A 27500-nucleotide genomic window follows, 5' to 3' on the forward strand; every position below is an offset into this window, starting at 1 on the left:
CGACAGCCATAATCCTGCGGAAGCGACAGCCATAATCCTGCGGAACGCTCGAGTCAGACCCCCCCCCCCCAAAAAGATGGCTGTGATGGTGCTTTTGTCCCCGTTCCCATAGCAATCCAGACACATGTGAAGGGTGCAGCGATGGCACTGGGAGCCGTGGGATCAACCTCTAGCTGTGGCGCTCGTATGCCCGCCCAGCTCTGGCTCAGAGGGCAGCAGGATGCTGGTATACGTGCCTCGCTAAACCCGCTGAGTGCGTGCCCCGTTACGTTGGCCCCTGCACACGGACGCGTATGCAACTGATCTTTTACATGAAACAATGATGCGAAAAGGCAAGAAAACACACGCACGTTCACGGATTCCACGATACAGGCGAGCATAAACAATTCTTTAGGGTCAGCAGACTCTTGTGGCTTAACCATTAACAGTCTATTCAGTGTTCTGGCCTTGACAAGTAAACAGAAGATTTACTTGACTAGACGTCAAGAGTTGAGAAATGGAAAAGCTTGTGTAGGCCAAACACTGGTCTATGAGTCTTGTACTCATATCCTCCCACTGCTGTGCACAGCTGTGGTCTCACAGAGATAAGAGCACCCGTGTTGCAGTGATGTGGCAGCAGTAATGGTGGGTGGTTATTCAGGACTGTAAATCAATACGGTACCAGGTGTGAGGTCCTGTGGCTGTTGTACTACAGTGGGGAGATACCCGTATGGGATTACTTATGGTTGGTCTCTGGTGGCTCTCTGTACTTGGTGGAGATGGGAGTGAAGGAAGTCTGGGGTTTTGTGGAGGAGAGCTGGTGGACTGAGGGGTTAGCTTTGGAGAAATCTTTGTCTTTCTCTGTTCATTTATTCTTCCAGTTAGTATTGCCTAGGCTACGTTTCTGTTATTTATAGTATGATGTGTATTGCCTCATTACAATATCGAACCAACTGCGTTGTGTGACTGACTTATATTATGCTAATTCATTCTGTTACTTTGGACTCATGTGAAGCTCAGCTCTTTATACAGCACTATGTAAGGTGAATGCTTAAGTAATCACAAATCACACTGAAGAACCAGCTACAGTTTTACACATTGCCAACACCAATTCCCTGTAAAGTATCCAATCTATTGCACATGTACTAGATTAAACCATAAATTAGGATAATCTAATTGAAACCTCTGACAAAGCAGACTCTAACCTTACCCCAGACTCGAACCCAGGACCAACAGGTGATAAACATGTGCCTTATGACTTGTGCTGGGCTATGCAATAGAGTGCAATCACATTTGTTAATTATAATTTGCAGATAAATGTATTCAGTCTTACACACTGCAAACCTTTGTCTACACCCATTTCTTGATCGTAGATAACCCAGGTAGTAAATACAAGCAACAAAAATCTAAGGCAGAATAATAAGACCATAGACCACGGGAAGGATACTACTTAAGGGGTCAGTCTTTGAGCCCTTCATCTTAATTGTAACTTGATGTTAGGCAGAAATCAGATTTTATATCTCAGTCAATTTGATCTAATTGCTCTTTATTAAACAGTACAAAAAGCCCTGACTTACTGTTGCGTTCTGGGTAAGTAATTACACATGTTCTAAAGCTCTGTTTCTAAATATAGGACACATACCTGATTAAGAAGCACCCTCGCATATCCTCTGCTTTAAAATCACACGCTGCATTCGCCTAATTAAAAACTTGGGTTAAATAGTGTTGAGTATGTTTCATGCATATTTAATATTTCACAGTACTTACTTTTAATGTATTTTTTAGCAGGTTTATTTCTCTCGAGCTGTGAGTGATATCTGCACTTTCTGTGCTGACCAGGTTGCTGTACCCCATTTTGTGCTTGTTAGTATTCCAGAGCACCAGGTTCCTTTGCTGTTTATTAGCACCAGTCTTAAAACGCACACACATACTGCTAATAAAACGGCAGGATAACGGCACATCAAGGCTTGCATGGCTTGGAGTGCACACTTGTCAGATCTTGTGAAACACCGTTGCGGCATTCCGCGGTGTGGCTGGGTGACAGTTATCATGACAAATGGACGACGCCCCAAACTGGCTCATGAATAAGCAATGGTGCGCTCGCGTCACCCCACGCGTCTAGTCGCATGCCGCGCGGCACATTATCGGCACTGAGCTCTGTATAGCACATTCAGAAAGGCACGCTTTCACCCAAAGGTTATTTATACAGAGATGCATGCAAACTGGGATGCCTTGCAGGAAACGTAGGCTTGAAATCTTTCAGCCGATGCGAGAGCGTACTTGGCTCGCTTTTTTTTTTCTTTCTTTCCTTATAAGTGATCAAGTGACTCAGTGACTCAAATCACTCTAAAAAAGAATCTGATCTGAATCTGATACTAGATTGGCCTGTCGGACTTCCAGATACAGGCTGACAAGATAGTAATGGCTAACCAACCAGACATGGAGGACCGTAGTGATAGATGTAGCAATCCCCAGTGATCGTAACATCAGGAACAAGGAACACGAGAAGCTTGAGAAATATCAAAGGCTGAAGGAAGAGCTAGAAAAGATGTGGAGGCAAGGTAACTTGAAGGTAACTGTGGTTCCCATGGTAATCAGAGCACTAAGGTGTGTGACTGCCAAAAGGAGAGAATGGTTCTGCAGATCCCAGGAACAACATCTGAGGTCACCGTCCAGAAGCGTGCAGTAGAACAGCTCAGATACTATGCAGTACCCTCATGCTCCCAGGCTGTCTCAGAGGGGGTGAGTGGGGAACTTTCTTTATATATGTACATATACATGTACACATACATCATTCATTGTTCACAAGAATTCAAAGCCAACAACAAAGGTACAAACACCTTAATGCATATGGATTTATGGCACAAACACCTTAATGCATATGGATTTATGGCACAAACACCTTAATGCATATGGATTTATGGCACAAACACCTTAATGCATATGGATTTATGGCACAAACACCTTAATGCATATGGATTTATGGCACAAACACCTTAATGCATATGGATTTATGGCACAAACGGCTTATTGCATATGGATTTATGGGGTTTTGTCTGAAAGCAGCAGCACAGCACTAACGGCGGAAACGCCTCTCTGTCTTCCAGGCCATAACACAAAGAAACACTTCTCATTTTGACAGGAAGGAAACATATCGAGGCCAGCCCCTTGGCAGCCTTCCAAACACTAAAGCCATCAAACCATCATTTACTCCTCAGCGCAGACAGCAAGCCCTGTGTCATGTCAATTCATAAGGGTTTTCATCTCAAACAGGACGGATAGCTGAGGCTAACATTACTTAATCATCAGGAATTTAGGACTGTGCTGATGATTTTAGGACTTATTTTTTTGCCCCAGCTAACGCCAACTACCATTATTAACTACTACGGTATATAGATGGCTCCCGAAAGGGCACCTTCCTATATCCTATAAACAGGTTCCTACGTTTAGAGGCCACCTAACTGCAGAGACACAGCTCTCTCATCATGTCTTCCTGTTGTGAGACCCCGATACAGCTGATGAGCCACACACGTGTAGCTGGCAGCTGTGTTCTACGGGGCACCAAACGCCCTGACAAGCCTGGAAATCACTGCCACGTTACCCTGCCCTCGTTACTGAAACAACAACGGCGCTCACGTGACCATCAGAACCGTAGGAAGACCCAACATGAGACACGCTGTGTTCAGCTGCTCATCTTCCCCAAATCCCCATTAGAAAAAGCAGGTGTTCTGGCTGTACCAGCAGCCTCCAGTCTATTGGCTCAGGTGGAGCAGGAAACTCAGCCTGGCCTGAATCAATCATCGCCATCTCTCTTCATCCCAAAACAATTTCAGGTGTAAACTGTATCTGAGCAACGATGACGAGAGGTCCTGGCTTGCAGCGCTCGTGTTAGTCTGTCCCGCGCCCCCTGAGGCTGGTGGAGAGAGGGTGGAAATTAAGTGCAGCAAAGCCCCCAGCACACACCCCTGCTGCCCCGTTCCCTGTCCTGCTCTTTGACAGGCCTGGTGGTGTACTGTCCACCCTCTCGTCCCACCCTCTTGTCCCACCCTCTCGGTGCCTGTTGTTTTTATATCGCTTTATTTATTTCTAGGTTCCGGCGTGCGTTCTGCGGCGTGAATGGTATCAGTAGTGAGGGCGTCAGGAACCGTCCACGTGTGCAGAGGGGCATCTCTGCTTCTTGCTTCACAGGGGTTGGATTACGTCCCGACTAAGGGGATTAAGGCAATTTCCAACCTGCTAAACTCAACCCTCAGGCAGTGCTTAAGAAGCACACATGCTCTGAATAAAGGAAAGACAAAGCAGGAGACAAAGAGAGCGAAAGAGTGAGGGAATGTGATTAGGAGAACAGGGAAAGAGAAAATATTCTGCACTCAGCCATTCAACGTCCAGTGGCCTGGAACTCAGAGCTCTTGTCCTTCCTTGTAAACATGTTCCTAACCAGATGAGGGGGCCGCATTTATCCTCTCTGGAGTGCTTCCGCTGGTGTAGTCACCACGGAGGACTGGGATGATGGGTTTGCGTGACGCACGGAGTGACTCAGCTCTTCTGGTTAGCAGAGTTATGGAACAGAGAAAAGAGGGATGCTAGAGAGCTGAACATGTCCAACATGCCAGATGCACTGAGACCGAATAATAAAAATGAGGAAAAGCTAAAGTGGGATATCTGACGCTGCCGGAATCGCCCCAAGAGGGGCGAACTGTAGGCAGCAGAACAAACACCTGAAAACCGGAAATACAGATAACAAGACTGAACAAGACTGTGGCAAAGGCAGGGGGCAGCAACCCTAGTGCTACTGGTGACGAACACGTGCCCTGACCACCGGACCGACGAGCCAGACACCTGGAAACTATAACCAGAAACAAGGGCATCTGAAACACCAAAACCAAAAAACCAAACACCTGAAAACACCAAATCCAAAAAACGAGGGCATGTGAGCGAGACCCATAACCAAACTCGAGCATCTCTCTGCCAGTCCTGTGTTCTGAAGTTGGCTAGTGGAGAGCTCAGCTCGGTTAAGCTCCACTGCACTGCTAGGGGTGTGAGGGAGGAGAAGAGCCGTCCAGAGACACTCCGGCGTAATTCGGTTAGTGAACTGTGTGGAAGTCTGCCGCTAACAAGGTCACGCCGCCAGGCTTTGTCTCTCGAACCTGCTCCCAATTACTCCCAGTGCCTGCATTTTTAACATCCAGAGTCAACAAATGTATTACATTGGCTTAAACGTTAAGTCTTCAAAATGGATGTTACAGGAATACCCTTCAGTTCAGTTCTGGTGGAAATCAATTGAAACCACTTCAAATTCCTTGTTTTAATCCATCATGCAGTTTCAAGCAAAGATATTCTAAACACACGGGCTGTGGGCCAAGTAATTCTGGCCAGGCCCAGCACACGAGCCGCGGAGAAGTACAGTAGGTTGCAGCTAAGCGACAGCTGACCGCTCGCTGGAGAGGCATGTCGGCGCCGCGGCGTCTTTCCCTGTGACCTCCTCGGCCGGCTCTATAGTATCGACTTTGCATTATGGAGAACCAAACAAGAGAGGGAAGTTGAAGGCAGGACCACGTGAAACAGTTCGATAGCATCAGCAGCTGGGGAGATGAGGATGTCAGAGAGAAAGCACCTGGCTCAGAACAGAGTTAAAAATATTGATCCAGACGCAAAGCTGAATAGAGGTGGTTTCAAAACTAGACAAAACTAGATAACATATAAGAAGTTATAAATCAGTTGACCTTCACGGAGCAGGTGGCCTCTCTTTAATCCAAATTCCTTATGAATATATTCATATAATCTGACTGGGAGGTAGGTGTACACATTCCTCACAGACTGGGCCTTCACCGAGGGATAACACCACTCATTTGAAGTCATTTTCTCTCTGTTTGACTGTACAAAGAGGGCTGTGCAGCCTCAATGCCACTGACAGAAACCCAAATTTGTTTCTCATTTCATGGGCTCCAATTGATTCACTTGAGCAAAATTGGTCTTGACAGCTCGAGGGTGTGAGCTGTGCCTTGCTTCCTGCTGCCGTTCTCGAGTGCTGGCGAGCTGTGGTTGAGGCAGAGGATGTGGGGACTCGTCTACTCCACCTCCTCCCATGCACAGCTCAACACCAGGCGCGTGTCCCGGTGACAGGAGAGGAGGTGTTACACGCTTCTAACCAGCTTCCCCTGCTTGACTGTCCATCTGGCACTGACAGAGCAGACGCATGGAAAAGCAAACCAAACACTAGGAAGAGAGACACACAAACACACACACAAACACACTCACACACACAAACACTCCCGGGTACGAGACAGAACAGCTGGGCTGGATAACTGAAAGATCCAGGAGATCACGGGAGTGATTTTAACTAACTGGCTATACCAGGTGTGCTTGAGCTGCTTCCTGAGGTCCACTTGTCAAAAGAGATACTGGCTCCTGTGTTCATCAGTCCACACAAGAACAAAATAAAAACGCGCAAAGCAATGACTGACAAAGGTCTGTGGAACACAGCAGGAAAGCATGGGGTTTAAGGAAAATCTCCCAACACTTCCGAACCATGACTTTAGGCCTAATGCATACAGCTGGGTGGATAGACAGAGAGGCTTTTTCTGGAGGGGGGATGAGGTGAATACTTTCGCTTCTGTTTGAGTTTAACCAACGATTTCAGTTTAGCCTGTGAAAGGTGTCTGAATCATCGAACAGGCACAGCAGACAAAGCAACCCGCACAGTTGTGACGTTAATAGATTTAATGGGAGACCCGGAAAAAGGATTTCTCTGAAAGACAAAAAGGAGAGAAGGAATAAAAGCGGGAAAGGGGAAGAGGAGGAGGGAGAGAAAAGGAAACAAATATCCTTTAGGAGCAAATCTGAATCTCTGATGTTTGGTAGAAAGTGTTCCGAAACACAATATGACTGAACTAGCAGAGACTCGAGAGCATCCCGGCAGGCCGACATACATGAGGGGCAGCGAGGGAGGGAGAGAGACAGAGAGAGAGACAGAGAGACACTGAGAGACAGAGACAGACAGACAGGGAGGTTAATTGCTGTCGTGCCACTGCAAGGAAAGCGACTGACACGCCCAACTTGAGGGAAGATGGGGGAGCCCGAATGAGATGCAGAGGCGAGGGAGCTGCAGCGAAGGACACCCCCTCCGCAGGACACAGTTATGAGGTTTCCTCTACAATTAATCTTTGATGAGGGCTTTAGGGAGCAGCTTTAGGGGCGAGGCAGGAGCTGCACAGAGGGCATAAAACTCACCTAGTGAGGTGACGTCCAGCCTTTCACGTGTTTACATACATGAAGAAGATGCTCTGGGGATGCTGGAGTAATGGTGCGTTTACGGGATGTCATGTTACAAGGTGTGGAACATATGTCGTCTGTTCATGATTCAAGGTACGTCTGCAGTATGTCTGTCCACACAAAACTGTCACAAATACAGATATGCCGCACCACAGGAAGGGAGCACGGTGATGTGCAAGCCTACCTGTTGTCATTCAGCTGTGTGTATCTTGGTTGGGGGTCTGGATCTCTGTCATTAACATCATAACTTGCATCTTGATCCTGGACACACACACACACACACGCACACGCACGCGATAAACAACCTCACTATATTTCCCCCTTTACTAGAACAAAATAGTATGGAGTCTGATATTCACAAACAATGGGAACACCAATACATTAATGCAGAATGCAAAAGGGAAACCACAACATTTGAAAACATGAAGCATTTCAAGAAATGCAGCATTCATGAAAACAATCCACAGCTCACAGTGCTGAAGCATGTGTCATCACGTTAGCATTAATCCACGACACTACAGCATTCACCCAAATGAACAACACTTTCAAAAACGCTCACAGCGGAACGTTTAGGGCCACTTCACATGGAAAAGGTACCTCACGGAGAGCTATTACATGGTGGCAAACATGCTCACCGATGCCTGCTCCATTTTTAATATGGTAGAAGATAAATGCTTCATGACAGAAAACCAGTACACTTTATGGCAGAAAATCACTACACTTTCCAAACTGTATATTAACTTCTCAGCTTTTAGGTAATTTGTTTATAGTATGAGCCTAAACAAATTACCAGCAAATGATTTGCTGTTGATTCCACGATTCAGTCTTTACACATTCATGGACCGCTGGTGGCTAGGAGCACTTATGATTTGAGTGACCTCAAAGAAAGGTCTTAGTTATGTTCTTAGTTTTGGTTAAAAAGGTCTCACTGGAGAAACACTACCTGCAGTCTGAAGTTAGATCAGTACATTTGTTTAAGGCTGTATGAGGGATCAGTGCTGAAGTCCGATGCTCTGAGGGGACGACTCACGTAATTCTGGGCCAGGTCGGGGTGGTCCTTCTCAATCCCATCGTCCAGGATGGTTATGACAACTCCCTTCCCGGTGAAGCCCTGCGCCCAGGCCTCTTTCACATGTAGGTCCCGGCGGTTGGGGTTGTACTGTCAGATTAAAGGCAGACTTTAGATGACAGTTCGCAGATGGCAGAGATTACAGATCTTGGGCACTGGTGTGTTCAGTAGGGATTACTGAGTTTGGGCACACGCCTGGTGTGTTCAGTAGGGATTACAGAGCTCAAGCACATGCCTGGTGTGTTCAGCAGTACAAAGATGAACCTGTTATCTAGCTTCTGTTTGGATTCGCACACTGAAGCATTTCTGGGCCAAATACAAGACGGAAAATAAAACATCACTGCAGATCTGTAGATTTAAATGATGAAGCCAGCTACTGGAAAAAAAGAAAAAAAGAAAAAAAAAACCAGTGAAAGAGCAGCCAAGACAGCCATGGGCACTGGTGTCGTGTGAAGTCCACTAATACTGTGCTTCCAGATCCTCGATTCAGTTTGTACTTTCAATTAGTGTAGGGGTCACAAGAGAGAAGTCCATGCTAAAAAATGTTACTGTGAAACAGGCCTAGAATTTATACTGCCTGGCCTATGTACCCTTTTACACACACACACACACACACACACACACACACACACACACACACACACACACACACACACACACACACACACACACACACACACACAGCATCTGTCACATGTCCTTTGTGTATCTACACCACTGTCCTGCTACACTTTATACAGTATATATTGTTCCACACCATAAGCTGTCCATCAAATTGACAATGTACTATAAATTTAGCTGAAATCTTAATCGTACCACTTAATCATACCATTATAATTATATGATAGTAGGGCTATATTATCATGACCAGATCACTGACAGATGAAGAGAAGCTATATTGAAACTAAACCTATAAATGTATTCATCTCTAAAGGAAGTGAGATTCTGATCTCATCATTTCATTGCTACTAACAATCCATGTGAGAATGTGTTGGCCCAGATACCTTCATTTCCAACCAGATTGGTCACAACTACAACTTCATTTCAAAGCTGCAGTAAAATTGCAAAATGAATCAGTTGCTTTGCTGACGAGGAGACTGTGAGGTGGTGCGCACTGGGGCGTGACACACAGCTGCGGCACATTAACAGTGCCTTTCCAATGAAGGGCATCGGCTCTTAATCTTTTTAAGGCACCTGGTGCCACAAACAGTGACAGTGACACAAACCCCCTCTTAAGGACGTACATGCACATACATAGACACACACACATTTCTGCTGACGTCCGTAATACTTTGGTGGCACTGCTGTACGACAGAACAGATCACTGGGTGGAACTTCCATTATCCATACAGCCACGTTTCACTGGGGAAAATTAGCCAAGTCACACCCTGTGACTGGGATCTCTAAATGAGCAGAGGCCCACCTGCTGAACTTAATATACACACACACACACACACACACACGCGCGCGCACACACATGCTTTCCAGTAAAGGGAAGCTCACCCAGGGTGCTAATGCCAATATGAGAATGTTCCTGGTGTGACTCACAGGCACTACACACATTTGTTTGTGCACACACACATGTACATACACACTGAATTTCTATGGCCCATTTTACCCACACAGCAGCTGTCAGTAGGAAGATCTCAGCATGGTGCAGGATGTCATTCACATACACAGCTGGGGAAGCAGCAGTCACACACACACACACACACACACACACACACACACACACACACACACACCCACACACACACGCACAAATACATACACACACACGCAGAAAACCTGCGTCTTTCTTCTTTCTTTTCTTTCGTCCTTAGTCTTTCTCTTCTTTGTTCTTTTGTGTATTTGTTATTTATTTATTATTCTTCCTCTCGCCATGCTCAACACTCTTTGCCTTAATATCACTGTTGAACCAACTCTCATATTTCAAACACGATTTTCTAAGATGTTTGCATCCACAATAGCCAATCAGCTACTGACATGATTGCAGACATAAAAGGTCCCCTTTCAAATCCCAGCAAAACAGCAAACTGTCAGAAATTAAACAGGCCTCTCCCATCTGTGGATTTAAATAACCTACAAAAGACCTGAACGGAACATGAGCGCAGGGCTTCAAAACCGGCCCTGCATATGTTTTTGAATGCTGATGGATTGTCAGCTGGGCTCAGAAATGTAATGATTTCACGTCAGATACTAAGCGGCAGCGATGGCTTTTGCTTTGGCCCTCATTGCTAATTTCTGACCGGGAGCCGTAAAAACCTGTGAGGACTCGTGAGATTGAGACTCGCGGGCTGCGTACCGTGCTGGGAGAGCCGGGCGTAAGAGCAGCGCAGCGAGGCTCTGGATGCAGAGGAGCAACCCTGCTCTTCACTGCTGTTTCTTTCCTTCCTGTCTAGTTCCGTGGGCTAAGACAGATTAATGCTTTAATGCTTAATATCTTCCTGTAGCAAATTATTTAAAATATATAACCTTAAGGTTAATGGACTGTTTTCGGTCTCTCTTTCTCGCGCTTTCTGTCTCGTTCACTCTCTCGCTGTCTTGCTCCTTCTCTGGCTCTCTCTCTTGCTCACACGTTCTTTATCTCGACTTCTACCTGTCTGTGAAGTATGACTATGTTATCCCAATCACACTGTGATCGAAAGACCTCATTTAGATGGAAGAAAATATTGTCGGTGACTGCAGATGGGGTGTGCCATTGGCAAATTCTATTAAAATGCAGAGTAACTGCTGCAAGTTTAAATTGCAAATGCCCCCCCTAAAAAAGCTATTGGCAGTCTCATTAATTTGTGTGGCAGCAGTTTAACTGAAGGGTCTAATTACTGCTGATGGATAGAGATGGATAGAGGTTTGATTGACAATGAATCTCTAGGCTAAAACTCGCCCACTTACCAGATACCATTGCTGGGGGAACTTAGGATCTGTGGGTTCACTGTAAATATCTCTCTTCCTCCGGCGCTTGGCAACCTGCTGTTCTGCCCAAATCACCTAAAAAAGATCAAAGACACATGAATGCGTGGACACACACACACACACACACACACACACACACACACACACACACACACACACACACACACACACACACACACACACACACACACACACACACACACAGACCCATACACATATATGCAGCCGCACGCACGCATGTCACACGAACATGCATGTACACAAGTTCACACAAACACCCACAGCGCTTTGAAACCCACACATTCTCCTACCACGGCATCCTCATTTCAGTCGTGCAGTTCCCACCCAGAACAAATGGCCTCTTTCTGTAGAAAAGTTCAAACTCATCTGACACACTAGATTTAATGTACAGGGCTGGCCATCTGTGTGTGTCTGTGTGTGTGTGTCTGTGTGTGTGTGTGTGTGTGTGTGTGTTCTCTTGCTCCAGGAGCCTTTGGCTGAGCAGAACCAGGCGGGCAGCATGAACGCCATTAGCGGCAGCCCGCGGCTTAAAGGGGGCAGGGGGACAGCCAGACAGCCCCTCAGCCGCCTAGGAACACGCCCTCCGCAAAATGGCCTTGCAGCACAAGCCTACACAGGTTCTGTGAGACCGAGCACGGGCCATTTTCCACTCCGGCTGTTCTTAAATATAAGACTTTGTACATGGACACCTAAGAGACACGGAGTCGCTGATCCATCCACCCCTCCCTACCCACTTCTTTTCACTCACATTTTTCTCTCTCTCTTTATCTCCGCGCTTTAAAGCTCTCCATCTTCGTTGGCCTTTTGCCTGTCTCCTCCCTTGCCATTCTCATTTTTCCTCTTCCAACCTCTTTCTTTCTCTTATTGCCTTTACACATATCCCGCTTCACCTTTGGCTCTTGGGAAAACATCTGTAAACATATTTCCAGTAAGCTCGGATCTGGGATCCGAGGAGAAGGCTGGACCTAGCGCCGTGGTTACATAGTTACGCATGCAGCGGATGCATAATTACACGGTCCGTAATGTTGACTCTGAGGTAGTAATCTACTAGTTGGCGCGAGCAGCATGCGAACCACTTCCATGTACATGGTCACGTGCCTAGTGATGATAGTGTCTTCCCCCCAGAGGGGTGATTCGAGGGCATGATAGTGCGTGCGTGTGCGAGCGTGGGTCTGGGTAATTTCATCCGGGGGCGTGTTCATGAATGTGTAGTGTAAGGAAAAGCAAACGATGATGAATGGAGAAGTGGATCAGCGCCTAGCGTTGGAGAGCCTGTGTATGCCCCCTCCTGAGCCTGGGATCACTCCACAATCACCCACCCATGCTCGCAAGCAACTAACGGCTACTCTCTACACCATGTCATGTTTTTACGACAGAGGCAATTTGTCACTTGCTTATCATTGCATTTGCACAGTGCATTAGGTAGAGGACAGCAAGCCGCAGGTTTTGTCTGAGAGAAAAGTCTAAGACAAGGCTATCGGCGTGCTGCCTCCTGCCGGTGTGTCTATTAACAGACGAGGGGGCAGAGAAATCTCTGTAGAAGTGTATGCTGTGTCAGTGCGAATCATATCAGAACATTAGAAGAACAGAATTTACATGCATACAAACACACATACACTTTCATTCTCTCTCTAATTATATGACCTCATTTGAAACTTGCACGGTAATTAAATTATACTTGCTATGCATTTCTTGGAATGGCTATCAGAGACTTTCACTTACACAAACACTTAAATAAAATATTAAAGGACCTTGCCCCAAGGACTGTATTTACAAGCTGAGTTCAGAATCTAGTTCATTATTTGAGCTCTGCTGGCTTTAGAATCATGTGTTAGAATCATTCTGGTTTTTGTTTGTGTGTGCGTGTGCGCGCGCGTGTGTGTGTGTGTGTGTGTGTGCATTTGTGTGCGTGCGTGTGCGCGTGTGTGTGTGTGCGTGTGTGTGCGTGTACGCGCCCGCACGTGTGTGTGCCCGCGCGCACGTGTGTGCATGTCTGTGTGCGCGCGCGTGTATGCGTGTGTGCGCGCATATGTGGGTGCGTGTGCAAGTACGCGAGCGCGTGTGTGTATGTGCGCGCGTGTGTGCGCGCACGTGTGTGTGTGTGTGTGCGTGTGTGTGTGTGTGTAAGGGTGAACTGTAGGGTCTTTCTGAATGAGACAGTCAGCTTTAGTGAGTGCCAAGGCTGACAGCCCTAGACCTTGCGGCGTGCGTGCAGGGCTGCTGAGTGCAGCGAGCTCGGCGTGGGAAGAGCGGAGGATGTGGGAGGGTGGGAGTGGAGGGGGAGATATGAGGTTAGAGCTTCAGGTGGCCAGAGATTACCAGCAGCCAGCAGCAAAAGTCCCAGAGGAGAAAAGCCGATAAGAGCATCACCTCCTGGAGATCTATGGACACCCGCGGCCAGCAGGCCAAATATGCAGCCCTGCTCCAGCCTGCAGGGCTTGATAGCTTATCACCAGAGCCAGGGTCATGCCCCCTGGCATATGGCTCCCTCTCTCACACACACACACACACACACACACACACATTTCAGCCCGGCAGGACTGTGAAACCTCTCTTGGTCTTTATTCTGATTGTGTGTCATCCCCCTGTCCTTTGTCTGTCTGGCTGTATCACAGCCACGCTGGGTCTCCGTGTCCTCCCTGGGTGTGTGTGTAGGTGTGTGTAGGTGTGTGCCTGTGCACGTGGCTTACCTGCCGTTCACTGTGCAAGCGGACGTGGACACTGCGGTGACCAGACAGGGACCTCTTCGCCACGGTCCTGTGCTGAAAGTGATAATAGTCCCCAAACACCTGGAAGCAAACACACAGGACAGGGTGCTGTTAGTGGACGCAGTCCCCTGCTGGGAGAAGGTCAGATAATATGCCAAGATAAGGAATAGGAGTTTGGCCATCTCTGTCTCTCTCTCTCACACACACAGGCGCTCAAACACAGCCCCAATGTCATAAAGATTCTCTGAGGGGTATGAGACACATGCAGCCGCGAGTAAAGAACCAGCTAATTCACTTTACACTCAATGTACTGACTCTGCACATGCTCTGCATGTGCACACACACACACACACACACACACACACACACACACACACACACACACTGAGACTTTTGTAAGAACTTACTAGCTAATGAAGCTGGGAAACAAATGAAAGCCAAAAGGAACAAGCAGGTGACAGAGAGAAAGAAAGATGGACAGATAAAGTGAGAATGAGAGAGAGAGAGAGAATGAGGTTGAGTGAGATAAAGAGATAGATAGAGATGGGGAGACAGAGTAAGATGGAGAGAGAGCGTGTGAAGGAAAAGGACAAGCCTGAGAGATAGTGTGAAAGAGGGAGTGAGTGAGTAAGAGAGGCAGAGAGAGAGAGAGAGAGAGAGAGAGAGAAATGCCTGGGGACTGAGTAGAAGGGAGAAAAATGGGTGATTAAAAGTGAACTTCACATGGAATTGTGCAGCTCCTCACCTTCCGGCGCTCGGGCAGTGTGTGCGAGGAGCAGTCCCGTGCTCACACCCACCTGAGAGGAAGGTGGACACGTGTGTGCACGGCACTCGCAACTGCAGCAGACTGCACACGCAACGCTGTGAGGCGCAATCAGCTCTGCAGGCTTCTGTTCTATGGCCTAAAGCGCTCTGGTGTAGCTCTGTCTGTCCCAGCCTGTTAGGGGCTCGGGTGCAGATACCCAAATCTCTGAGCGCTGCAGTAATATCTCTCTGCGATCTGATGTGGGGAGTTGATACCGTGAGAAGTGTCGTGCGTGGCAGGTCCCGCGTCTGCGTGAAGTGATAAGGAAACGAACGTGACTTGTAAGTGTGTGTGAAGAGGAAGTTGGATTTCTGAGAACACATATAGAATCTTATTTCTGTCATTGTTCATTCTCTCTGTTTTGAGCGGTCATGTTTTATGCACAAGCACAGCGACCGTTATACTTCCACTTATACTTCTAAAACACACACACACACACACACACACACACACACACACACACACCGCATCTCAGTAGTCCCATTCTGATTCACACACACACCTACACACACCTTTCGAACCTTATTATAGAGCAGATATCAAAGCATGGAAGGTATGATGAAGAACAGTATTAGAGGCCTCATGCCTGCTTCCACACTTAGGAGCCTCTCCCCTTCTACTGTCCTTTGGTCTCTGTCCAACTTTCTCCTTTTCCAGTTGTCTTTTCCCTTCTTTTATGTGCGCGTCTTCCTCCTCCTGTCTGACGCTCTGCTGAATAGGAGTCCTTGCACCGTGAGGTACATATAAATGATGGCTGAAACCCCTGCAGCTAGCCCTGGAAGATTCCTTCACACAGCGCTCTCCTCCTGTCTGATCTCACAACCCTTGCCTTAATCGCGCACACGCAGTTCCTTTTCTCCAGCTCGGCCTGTCACGCGTCTCGGGCTGAAAGCCCCCCGCTCTGGCCATCCGTCGGCCGCGGGTGAGCCTGCCCATGACTTCTGTTCATCCGGCTCCCGGTTCAGTCTCTGCCTCTGTGGGAGGGAGGGAGAGTGTGACAGAGCCCGGTGCCCAGCCCTCTCGGAGCAGAGGATCTGGCGGCCTCCAGGAGGGCTGCTCACAGCAAGAGGCGTCTGTGAAGGTGGTTTTCAAGGCCAAGCAACTCGTCTGACATGTCTGTGTGCCCCCCCGTGGCACGCGAATGTCCACTGCAGGGCTACGAGCAGCCTCAGCCTCAGGGATGACCTCTGAACTGATCTTGCCCTTATTAATTAGCACTTGTTCCATAGACGCTGGCATCGATCCACACCGTACATAGCAATGGGTACCCTGTTCCCACTGGAGATGAGTCACCCAGGAAACCACTTTTTAATGATCTGTCTTTTATTCTCTCTCTCTCTCTGTATCTCTTTCACTAGGACCAGCAGTCCTGCACTTAGTTTTAATGATAATAAGATGTGATGGTGTGTGTGTGTGTGTGTCTGCACTTAGCAGCATGGCCATGTGACTAGGACAGGTCTGGGAACACACACACAGACATACAAACGAGGAAAATGGGGGGGAGAGAATGAGAATGAGGGAAGACAGAGAAACATATTGGTTAATTTTCACGAGGCGGAACACAACGCCACTAGGCACCTACTGTTTGAATGGGTATTTCATAGGAGCATATACTCTTAAGATTTCAAAGACACTAGAGCTCCTTCGCGTTGGTGAGCCGGGCTGCAGGGAGATGGAACAGAGAGAACCTGCTTTTTCCTCCACAATTCCCCATTATCGGACCAGCAAAGAGGACTGGCACAACCTGGATGTTTGGTCCTTTGGAGTGGATAGTGCTGCTGTGTGACATTTCATCTTCCAAAAAGCTTTTTTTTCCCAACATTGCCCACTGTGCAGAAGAAAACAGATCTTGAATGCGGAATATGGGTTGTAAACTATATGGTTCTTGAGTGCTTGTGTGTGTGTGTGTGTATCAGTTTTGATTCATTTGAAGCAGGCTATCAGAAAACCCTGACATGCTTCTGCGTAGCAGATGAAAGCAGATTTTATTTTTTTTACAGGAGGCAGTATTCTTAGTGTGGAACCTGAAAGCCAAAATTAAATGCCAACTCCGATCGCCAGTGTATGGCCTGCCTAGATTTCAGCTCGACACGAGAAGCTTATGCACAGCTGGTTGTAAAATATGGCATTTGGAAAAGTGCTAAACCTATCCAACTCTTTTTAAGTGCACAGATGCCTAATTTCTGAAAGTGTTTATGTGTATGTGCATGGGTGTTTGTGTATGCGTCGGGGGAAGAAATTACAAAAGGGACCGGGAAGACTTGACCCTCCCTTCCTGGGAAAGGCTGTTCTCAATAAATTGTGAACTATAATTTTAAATAATAGGATTGTGATGGGCGCAGAGAGGGAGCAAAACGCAGGTTTGGAGTGGTTTTATTCTCCGCAAAAATGAACACAAAGCGCTGATGTGATCTGGCTAAAAAGTAAACAAAAATGCAACAGTGCTGGCAGTCAGCAAAGGCGTGGAGAGTCAGCGGTAACACCTGGGGTGTCTTGTACACAGCAGCAAGGAACAATGTGCAGCACTAGGTGTGCAGTCCTGTGGGCTTACATGGCAGAGAAACAAAAAAGCAAATGAGGGACAAGTGAAAGCAATCAATAAATGGGGGATTGGGAATGTGCAGTGTGTGTGTGTGTGTGTGTGTGGGGCAGTGGGCATGTCCCTCGGGCTGGGTGCCTGGCACACCATGATAAGAATAAAATGCGTCGAAAGAACGTGTGTTAATTATAGATGCAAAACAATTCATTTTCATGTTTTGAAAGATTCCATTCTCCTCTTCATATGGCTCAGAAGGGTTTGGTCTACTGGCCACCATCACCCAAACCCCCTCACTTGCAGACCTTGGTATGAGTGTCTGTGGACCACGGCAGTGTGTCAGTGGTTGCTGACCTCCAGTAAGCGGCTACTTTGCAAAGGTTCACGTAAATGTTTCTACCTTTCAATAGACTAGAGCAGACTGCATTTTGTTTGCTCCATTACCTCGCGGCTGAATCATGTGCGTCAGCGCGGCTGCCCTCTAACAATATGGCAGCTGTGCTGATGGATGTATTTCTAGGCAGATAATCATCATATCGTGCTGAATGTTTGACTGATTTTCATGTGACTTAGTTTGTTACAAATGCCAGATGTGTATTTATGATACAAGCACAAAACAGATTATTGGTTACTGATAAGGAACACTGCTGTTACCATTATTATTATTACTATTAATATAACTACTTAAAACATTTTAAAATGCTGGTACAACCCTTAGGTTAATTATCTATCACTGATCCAGTGTCTATAGTAGTAATAAAGGTTTCCTCTATAATTCAACAGAACTTCTGATGTCTCTTTCAGGAAATGCTCTTGAGAAATCCCCCCCCCCGCCCGAAATGAAATATCCGCCCTTGGTAGGCGTGTGTGTTGGCTGTTATTTACACTCTTTGCTTCACTAACTGTTTGATAAAAAGGATTTGGCTCCATTATGCATTTCAAAGCCTTGACTAGCAGTACGGTGGTCAAGTTAGATGTGGTTGATACATACTGAGCTTCTGACACTCCTGCATGTCTTCACAATTCAATATTTTGTCTTGTGTAACATTTATTGCAGAAAAATGTTGGCCCACAACCGACTGGCAACAGACAGCACCAGGTGAATCAATACAGTAGTTCAAAGAATTTGAAAGGCATGCCATTCTGAAGACAACCAAAGTCTGAATTGTATCCCACTTGGTGCTACAAAATGTCAAGCAACAGTGCCCTCGTGAAGCCTGTGAAACTCCACCACTGAAATGACAGTCTTTAGAGCATGCGAATCCTCCAAATTCCAACACAGTTAGACTGTGGCACAGTGAGTCATGACAGAGTTAGACCAGTGCAGTTAGTCGGAGCACAGTTAGTCTGGGGCACAGTTAGTCGGGGGTAATTAGTGTGTAGTACAGTTATTCCAGGGCACAGTAGTCCAGGGCACAACTGCAGGCTTCATGGACTGCATTCGAGGTAGATTCCTGTAGCTCAGGCAGACCTGCGGCCAACCGAGACAAGCTACACTTTTGCACCAGTTCATGCGGAGAGTGGAGAGGGCACGCGTGCCCACACGCTGTGGCCAAGCGGACCAGCCGAGTCCGGGCTTGAACTGAGCAGGTCACACCACGTCCTGTGCCTCTGTTACCCAGCAGCCAAGTGGGTCTTAAAATCCCCACAGTGGAGCTTACGACTCGCTCATTACCACCTTCCTCGGTGGCTCAGACTCCCTGCATCTGTACTCTCGATGTGATTCACTGTACCAGTTAGGGTCGCGCGAGAGAGGCCAAAGCATCTGTGCCTTCAGTATGACAATCTCCACTCGTCCCGCTGGCCCAGTGAGGGGATGGAGCCCATAGCACAGCGACAACTTCCCAAAGGCAAGTGTGACCAGTGTGAAGCAAAAACGTGTAAGTCAGGCAAACTCGACACAAAGTACAATCGAGTCAGTAACCGACAAAATATTAGGAACAGGTCTGTCAGTGAAATTTATTCACCTTTTTTTCTCTAAAGTGCAGAAAACATGCTTTCTTCCTGAAAATGAACATGAATGCATAAACGCAAAAGAACCAAGAAGGACCAAGCATATTAATATGCACCTACTGATTATGGATGAGAGCAACTATTTCTGCATGTATAAAACTCTGCTCATCTCTCTCGCTCTCTCACACACAGACAAGAGAGACTGGAAATGGAAAATAAACTATATGAATTTAGAAGACTCCTGTCTATGTGCATTTTCACGCTTAACTCTCCTGTTAGGCTCCAGAATATGTTAACCAAATTAGTAAACATTGAATATTTCCCTCTGCTCCACTGGTGCAAAGAATATTAATCCTTTGAAAGTGTCATTTTTTCCCCTCTTAAAGAGCCTCTCCCAGTCTGGCCTGCTCTGCTTCACAAATGGGTGCGCCGAGTTCTGACATCAGTAATGATGTTGCTTACACTGTCAGGACCACACATACACACACAGGCGCACACACACAGACACATGCAGACACCCGCACGCCCTTTCTCCTTCATGCAGCATACATAAACGTCTCTGACCCACATTATTAACGATTTACTTCGTCTCTTAGATTTGGTGGATCACCTCGTTATCTTTAGCAAGCTGGTATTAACCTCCTAAAACTGTCAATGATCATGCGAGTCATTAATGCTGCTTTCATTATTTACAAATAAGAAATGATGATGTTTAATTGATTTTGGTTTTCTGGAGCATATTACATGTAACTGCTGCCTTTGTGTGAAGACACAGACCCCTCGTAATGGTGAGTTCAACTTATGAGAAAAAAACCCCCCGAACATTTCCCATAAATTATGTTCACGAAAATATGCTAAAGATTCAGACGTTGCTTTCATAATATTTACATTTCATGCAAGGCAGGAAGTGGGGGCAGAATGGCAGAATGCAGAGATACAGAGATGCCGGGGCAAGGTTGACACCGTGATAGAAATGTCTTTGGTCTAAATGTCTTTAGAGCTTCAAGCTAAATGTCATTGACACTGCACTTTAAAAATGAAAATTTTGAAAAACTGCCAAACGTAAGCTCATGGCAAGCCCGGCTATGTGACCCAGGCCTGCGTGACTCAGTGCTCATCCCTCCTGGGCATATTTTCTCCTGCATTAATATTGCTTAGCTGAATGGATGCAATTTACCAGAAGGACCAGTGTGTGTCCCCAAGGCCGCCTTCTGTCAGAGACACAACTTTCTCTCATTCCTTCCCTTGTGCATGCCCACACACACCCACACACCTTCACTCACACACATACACACACTCTCTTTAAGTCATTAATGACTATATAATTTAATGTATACGATTCCCTCTCTCTGAAGCAGGGAAATGGCATGGACAGCCATGCTGTGTCCAAAAGGCCAACCAATCAGCCTCTAATGAAGTCTGAAAGTGGGAAGACATCCTCAAACACACAGGCTCTGGCCAATTCATTTAACTCATGGCTGAGCTCAGATCAGAGCAACAGAGCACAGTGGTAGGGAAAATCAATCACAATCACATGAATGTGTAGAGCCGATTGCCTTCCATACAATGGATAGTCTGATCATTACAAGTCAGACCACTGACTCAGCTACGGCACATTAGAATGCATCAGAAACTGTAAACCCTCAGATGGCCATTATAATCCCCTAATATGTGAGGCGTTTTTAAAGAAAACATGCCTGCATTCAGGTCTACATGGATCGAGAGTATGTACTGACAAACCTGAAAAAAGGAACATAAACTGTTCACAAAGTGGTGGCTGTCTAAAGGGTTAAAACACAAACTTCAGCAAAGCATTATCACTAGATGAATAATCCAAGGGTTATATAAGGTAACTAGTTACATTTACTCAGTTCCAATTACATAAAAAACATTTGATGAATTTGTTTCTTCTGAAGTTTTTTAATAATACTTTCAATTATTACTCATGCATATTTGTGAGGAAATGAATCTACTTTTTAATCAGTCACGTTTTAGTAATTCACTAACTAATTAGCAATCAGGTATCAATTCCCTTTTTGCTCCCAATTTATTAATTTAAGAATCACACATAAATTGAACTAATGCCCGTAGGTACTGGACGCACTAAGGACTTGCAGCATCATCCTATGGCTGAGAGGTACTGTATGTCAATGCTTTTTTTGACCCATTATTCCTAATAAAGCTGTTTGTTTATTTATTTCTGGAAGGCATAAACTTCTACTTCTTTCACTGAAGGAACATTACTTTTACTTAAGTACTGCATTAGGGCTGCATTACAAATCTCAAGTTAGTTATGACTGCTAAAAGTGATTTTCCACCATTTCTATAGTGTGATATGTTTACCAATATGATTGTACATGTAAAAGTGTTTCATGAATATGATCAAATTCATCACTGCAAACTAGTATGAGCAGTTTCTCCTGGCAGAAATCACCTCTGACACTCCCTGGCTACAAAGGACCATAAACGCCCAACATGCACAACCACTTCATGTAAGATCGTTCACGTGAGCTGTGTCAACACACACTGTGTACACATACACTGTGTTCACATGAGCTGTGTCTACATACACTGTGTCTACATACACTGTGTTCACATGAGCTGTGTCTACATACACTGTGTTCACATGAGCTGTGTCTACATACACTGTGTTCACATACTCTGTGTTCACATGAGCTGTGTCTACATACACTGTGTTCACATACTCTGTGTTCACATGAGCTGTGTCTACATACACTGTGTTCACATGAGCTGTGTCTACATACACTGTGTTCACATGAGCTGTGTCTACATACACTGTGTTCACATGAGCTGTGTCTACATACACTGTGTTCACATGAGCTGTGTCTACATACACTGTGTCTACATACACTGTGTTCACATACTCTGTGTTCACATGAGCTGTGTCTACATACACTGTGTTCACATGAGCTGTGTCTACATACACTGTGTTCACATGAGCTGTGTCTACATACACTGTGTTCACATGAGCTGTGTCTAAATACACTGTGTTCACATGAGCTGTGTCTAAATACACTGTGTTCACATGAGCTGTGTCTACATACACTGTGTTCACATGAGCTGTGTCTACATACACTGTGTTCACATGAGCTGTGTCTACATACACTATGTTCACATGAAGTGGTATAATTAATCACTGTTGCCAGCATAATTTACATTTATGTTTACATTTACATTTACGGCAGTTAGCAGACGCTCTTATCCAGAACAACTTACAAAGATGCTTTGTCACTTACTCATAGAAAACATCCTAGCCAGTACAGTTGGTTAGAGTCCAAGATACCAATGAACTAGAATACTGTAGAAATACATGGATCAATGTTGATGCCTAGAAGTATAAAATACACAAGCTCTATCTCAGAAAACAATCAGTGCAATAAACAATAAGTACTAGAGTTAGTCAGCATAGGTGCATCAACATCAGTGCAATAAACACCCTACAATAATGCATAACTAGCTAGCTACATTAGATATATTATTATTCTTTGCTTGCAGCAATATTTCCATGCAGTACATCAACCTTTGCCACTATGGTGTGATGCTCCACTCCTATGTATCTGGTTTATAAAATGTAATACAAATCAAGTTTATTTTGTACAGCACTTTTCATATACAAACTATTTTATATAAACAAGAATAAAAGCATGAGCTATAAATAAATAAAGGCATAAGAAACAAAACAAAACAAAAAATATATATCAAAAAATATAAAAGGGAAAAATAATTTAAGTTAAAAGAGAAGTGCACTGTAAGCTCATGCTGAACGATCAGTATTTCACTTTTTGTCTCTCACAGACTTCCCTGGATTGTGGAAGGGACTGTCCCGAGAGCCTCTGAAGGATGGGCTCCCACACATCTACGAACCTGTGAAGTTCTACCAAGAGTCACATGATATTACAGCAGACAGGAACTTCACACAGAGCAAGCAGCTATGTGGCTTAATTCACCAAAGAAAAGAATATCTACACTGCAAACCAGACAACATCTGAAAGGGTATGAAATCAATCCTCTAGTCATCCACCATGGATAGGAAGGTAGCAGTGTTTGCACATTCGGCAATACCTTTGAGCCAGAGAAGCATCACTGACAACAGTCAGCATACCAGACAGATTTTATATGGTCCTAAAAGACATTAACTGATGAAAAAACATTATTTGGGGGTGGGGGTGGGGGGGGCTGCCCTTTAAGAAATTCTCAGTCATTTTCAAGTGAGTTCTCACTCACAAACTGTAAAGAGAATGGAGAGAAAAATATGCTTGGTCACTAATATGGTATAGACATCTGGCATGCAAAAAGCACAAGCAAAGAAGAAAGGATGACACAACTGTCATGCTAACCTCTTGGGAAGTCCTAGGAAAGCAGTGGAAATGCAGACTGCAGACTTCTGTCATGTCTCTGGAGTCCAGGCGTTGGCGTTCTCCCCAGACCGCCGATCAACAGTGGAAAGGAAGAGACACCCTAAAATCTCATTCCCTAAACATTCATTTTCAACTGGCTGAAAAGAAAAGTAGTTCAGGAGCCATCCTGGTATCAAAGGTTTGGATGTGCAGTTGTCTGTGTGTCTTATTCATCAGGACAGTGTGTTAATTTTACAGTTGCTTTCACTCGTTGATTAGATGGGAAAGAACGTCCCCACTGCATGACTGGGTTACTGAGTAAGTAATCTAAAAAGGGTCTTATCGTATTCCAGCACATCCAGACTAATTCAAACAAAGGTTTTATATACACATTCATCAGAATCCGATCAAGCTGAATACTTTGCCTTAAAAACTTAATAGAAATGCATTGTTCAGGCTTCTAGTTTACCCTTATTCTTATAGTTACAAGTGCAGGACAAAAGAATTATGAATTTGAGTCACTTTGCTGAAAAACAAGCCCAAAGATGAGTGGGTCCCCATTCCGGAGCTAGGAAACTCTTTCCTTGCTTTAAAGGGCCATATTATGAAAAATGCACTTTTTCAGTGCACATACACTGAATGGCCACTTTATAAGTCACATCTGCCCTTTTACAATTGGAGAGTCCCTGTATGGAATTTAGATATTTAACCCTGGAGTGCAGCATTAAATAAGGTGAGCAAGTTCTCCATGGATCAGTTTCAAGGTAATTCCACATTGGAATGGGAAAATCAAGTGATCTGGGTGACTTCAAACGAGGTCATCGGTACCAGAGTGTCCAGGGCCAGTATTTTTAAAGCTGCCAGCCTTGTGGGGTTTGAGCCTCACTGGTTTATAAGGTAAACAGAAAGGCAAGGTCTAGCGATCACAAGAGCGCTAAGACTGAATCACTGAGCAGTAGAAAAACACCTGGTCAGATGAATCCAGGTTTCTGTTGCACCATGCTGATGGGAGGGTCAGAATTCGGCGTAGGCAGCATGAATCGATGTTCCCTTCCTGTCAGGTGTGAACAGTTCAGTCTGGTGGATTTGTAATGGTATGGGTATGGTATGGAAAGTGAGTTGGCGTGCCTAGCAGCCCACAAACTATGAAATAAGACAATCCAGCCAGTGTTTTTGTGGGCTGCCTATGTCATGACAAGCTGCTCAGATTTGTCTCCCCTTCTACATCACCAGAGGACTCATTAGAATCTACCCGCCCCCATCTGAGAGTCTCCACCCAGGGCTTGAGAACTACCCTTGTGAAAGTGCAGCATTTTCTCTCAGTAGTGACGGATCTGCTACTATTATGCTGAAGCTACGAGCTAACCACTAATCTCCGTTGGCTGCAGAGACCAGCACAAAGCACTATATCATACTCCAGCCTCAGAGAACAGAACAGCTGAGTGGATGAAGTTTATTTTTGGTGGCAACGTCCCAGGTACAATTGTCAACAACCTGCAGATGTGTGCTAATCACTTTGTGTCTGACTGCTTTTCTAGTCTGGATCAGTGCAACACAGGACTGGCACTGAGACTTTTAATAAAAGCGGATCAGAACCAACTGTCCGTGGCAAAATTGCAGTCGAGGGAAATGAAAGTATTTTAAAAATGATTATGCAATGTGTTTCTCTGCCGCTGTGCTTCTTATTGGTGTTACTTGCTGCAGGAACCACAATAACATCAACACTATTAGTTTGTTAGTTGAATTGCTGCAAGATGAACTTCATATCAACATGTGAATAAAGTGAGAGTAAAATGAGAGAATGGGTGTGATGTCTCCAGAGTGTCCATTGCTGCTTATTTTAAAGAAATTCACAAGAATTTTCTGACTTGTGAATTACCAAGGCCATTTCACCCTTGTGCCTGGTCCCACGTGTAGCTGGTTACAGCTGTGGTCCACTCAGAACATTAACGGTTTGCCATGTTAGCATGTTGTGCTGGGGAAAATATGTGTATGGTAGTCTGTAGCACCGCTGCTAGAATGAACAGAGACCTGAGCTCAAAGCAAACTGTTGTGTGGAGTGCTGTGTAGCTGCAGTAACGCAATCAATTATTTATTTGGACCCAGGGGCACATCTCACCTGCTCTGTTGCCTGTTGACCTGTATATGCAGGCTTCTAGACTGGAAAGGTTAGTAAGTAGCAACTTTTCAAAATCACCCTGACGCAGCATGGTCACTAGTATCAGCAATACTGTGTTTCTTGCTTCACCAAACTGTACCGGTCCCCTGTGAATCTTTAGGTCTTGTTTACGGATGTATAAGTAGATCTGATTTTTGCTATAAACCCGGTAGTGCAATGCTGTCCTGCAAGCGCTACAGAAGGGGGGCGCTGGGTGAGCAGTGGCTCGTTATCATTTACAGGAACGTAAACCGACTGCTCTGAAAAGGGCTGCTTTGATGGGGTGAGAAAGGGCACTGTGGTGCTTGATCCTTGTGGTATTTTGACAAAAGCATGTTATAGACATTCATTAACACCCCAGGAAACTGTTAACTTGTCTAAAAGAGGTGCGATATGTCACCTTTAGAGCATCTGACTCAACTCATCAGACATTATTAAACCACACGTTAACAACGTCTGAGAAATTAAAAGCAGGAACAACAAAATGTGTACTGAGTGTAACTTTCCTGAGGTGTGACCTCTCAAAGGTGTAGGAAAGAAAAACAAAATTCAAAAAACAGACCAAACCAGCTTACAGCGTGGGGGGGGGGGGTTCATTCTGTCCCACCCCTCGGCACTCAGAATTTAGCAACAAGAATGCTGCTGTAGGACTAGTCAATCCAAATCTCCCCCGTATCAGAGACTGCAACCCTTCTGATTCCAGAGCAACCGACACACTTCCAGCACTATATGAAATGGACAGTAAGGAGATGGAAGATTCTAAGAGCTCATAAAAGATTCATTGGTGTACTTTACTCTTAAGAAGTGGATCAGTTTTCTGCCTCATGTAGCCCAGCTCTCAGGTGGATAGCTTTGTCCCCAGCAACCTCATGGTAGCAGTCTGGGCCCCTGCGGGAATGCAGTTAATAAGGTGTGTTTCACTTCACTTATCCTTGGATACTTTACTCGGATTCTTTGCTCGGTTTGGCACATGAGCACAGGATGCTATCCTCGGCTATGACAGGAAGCAGAAGATGCTCTGCTGCATGACGGCACAGCCGCCGTCACGCCCGGAGGGAGCTTTGCTTTACTGATTGTAATTATGCATGGAAGACAACGGATGACTTCTTGGTATGTTTCATGCCGCCTGTTTCCACCCAAAATGTCACTCAGCGGCCACATAAAATGCATTCCACGTCCCCTCAAATGCTGATGCTATTGAGTCATACGAATCCCCAAAAGTGCTTCTGATTAAGATAAGGCAAGTCTTGTGCCGTTTATTGAGAAGAGAAAAATGGATGCTTTTTATGTCTGGCACACTCAGACCAAAATGCTAAACAAGACTTTTTGCAGCTTTTTCTCATTTCTTTGCCACCAATTGTGCAGTTCAGTAAGAAAACCACAAGGGAATCATTGTGTGAACCCGTGAAGAGGCCAGATATTGCTTTGCCAGACTAGTCTTGCACTTAAATGAATCTGCAAAGCAGAATCATAGTAATTTATTTCAGAACTAGGCACAAAGGGTCCCTCAGAAACTGGTCAATAGTTCACTAAGGAGAGTGCATGTTGGATATTGGGCAATTCGCGATCATTCGTGTTCAGGACACCATCTTGCGGCCCATTAGTTCAGATGAGCAATCCACACAGTGTTAGAGTCTAGAATAAACAAGGCTGTGTCACAGATTAAGGGAGGGTTAGCTCTGGGTCCAGGGTACTAATGAAAGCATCATCACACGCGGGCACTGC

At 45.5% G+C, this 27500-nt stretch overlaps 1 protein-coding gene across 8 annotated transcripts in view; it reads right to left on the reverse strand.

Moving 5' to 3' along the window:
- The window catches only part of furinb (furin (paired basic amino acid cleaving enzyme) b), a 68844-nt gene that overhangs the window by 17949 nt on the left and 23395 nt on the right, over positions 1–27500 (reverse strand). For 6 of the 8 annotated variants that reach the window (XM_035523872.2, XM_081711872.1, XM_081711873.1 and 3 more), the window contains 4 exons: positions 13948–14046; positions 11216–11311; positions 8282–8410; positions 7436–7512 (listed from right to left, as the gene is read on the reverse strand). In XM_035523872.2, the coding sequence (XP_035379765.1) occupies positions 7436–7512; positions 8282–8410; positions 11216–11311; positions 13948–14046 (401 nt within the window). Of the gene's footprint in view, positions 1–7435; positions 7513–8281; positions 8411–11215; positions 11312–13947; positions 14047–23617 lie in introns of all 8 variants that reach the window. The other 2 variants (XM_081711875.1, XM_081711876.1) reach the window with 2 other exon arrangements.

This window comes from Electrophorus electricus, chromosome 4 (genome assembly GCF_041902795.1).
Source record: "Electrophorus electricus isolate QZ-2024a chromosome 4, ASM4190279v1, whole genome shotgun sequence".
Classification (NCBI taxonomy): Eukaryota; Metazoa; Chordata; class Actinopteri; order Gymnotiformes; family Gymnotidae; genus Electrophorus; species Electrophorus electricus.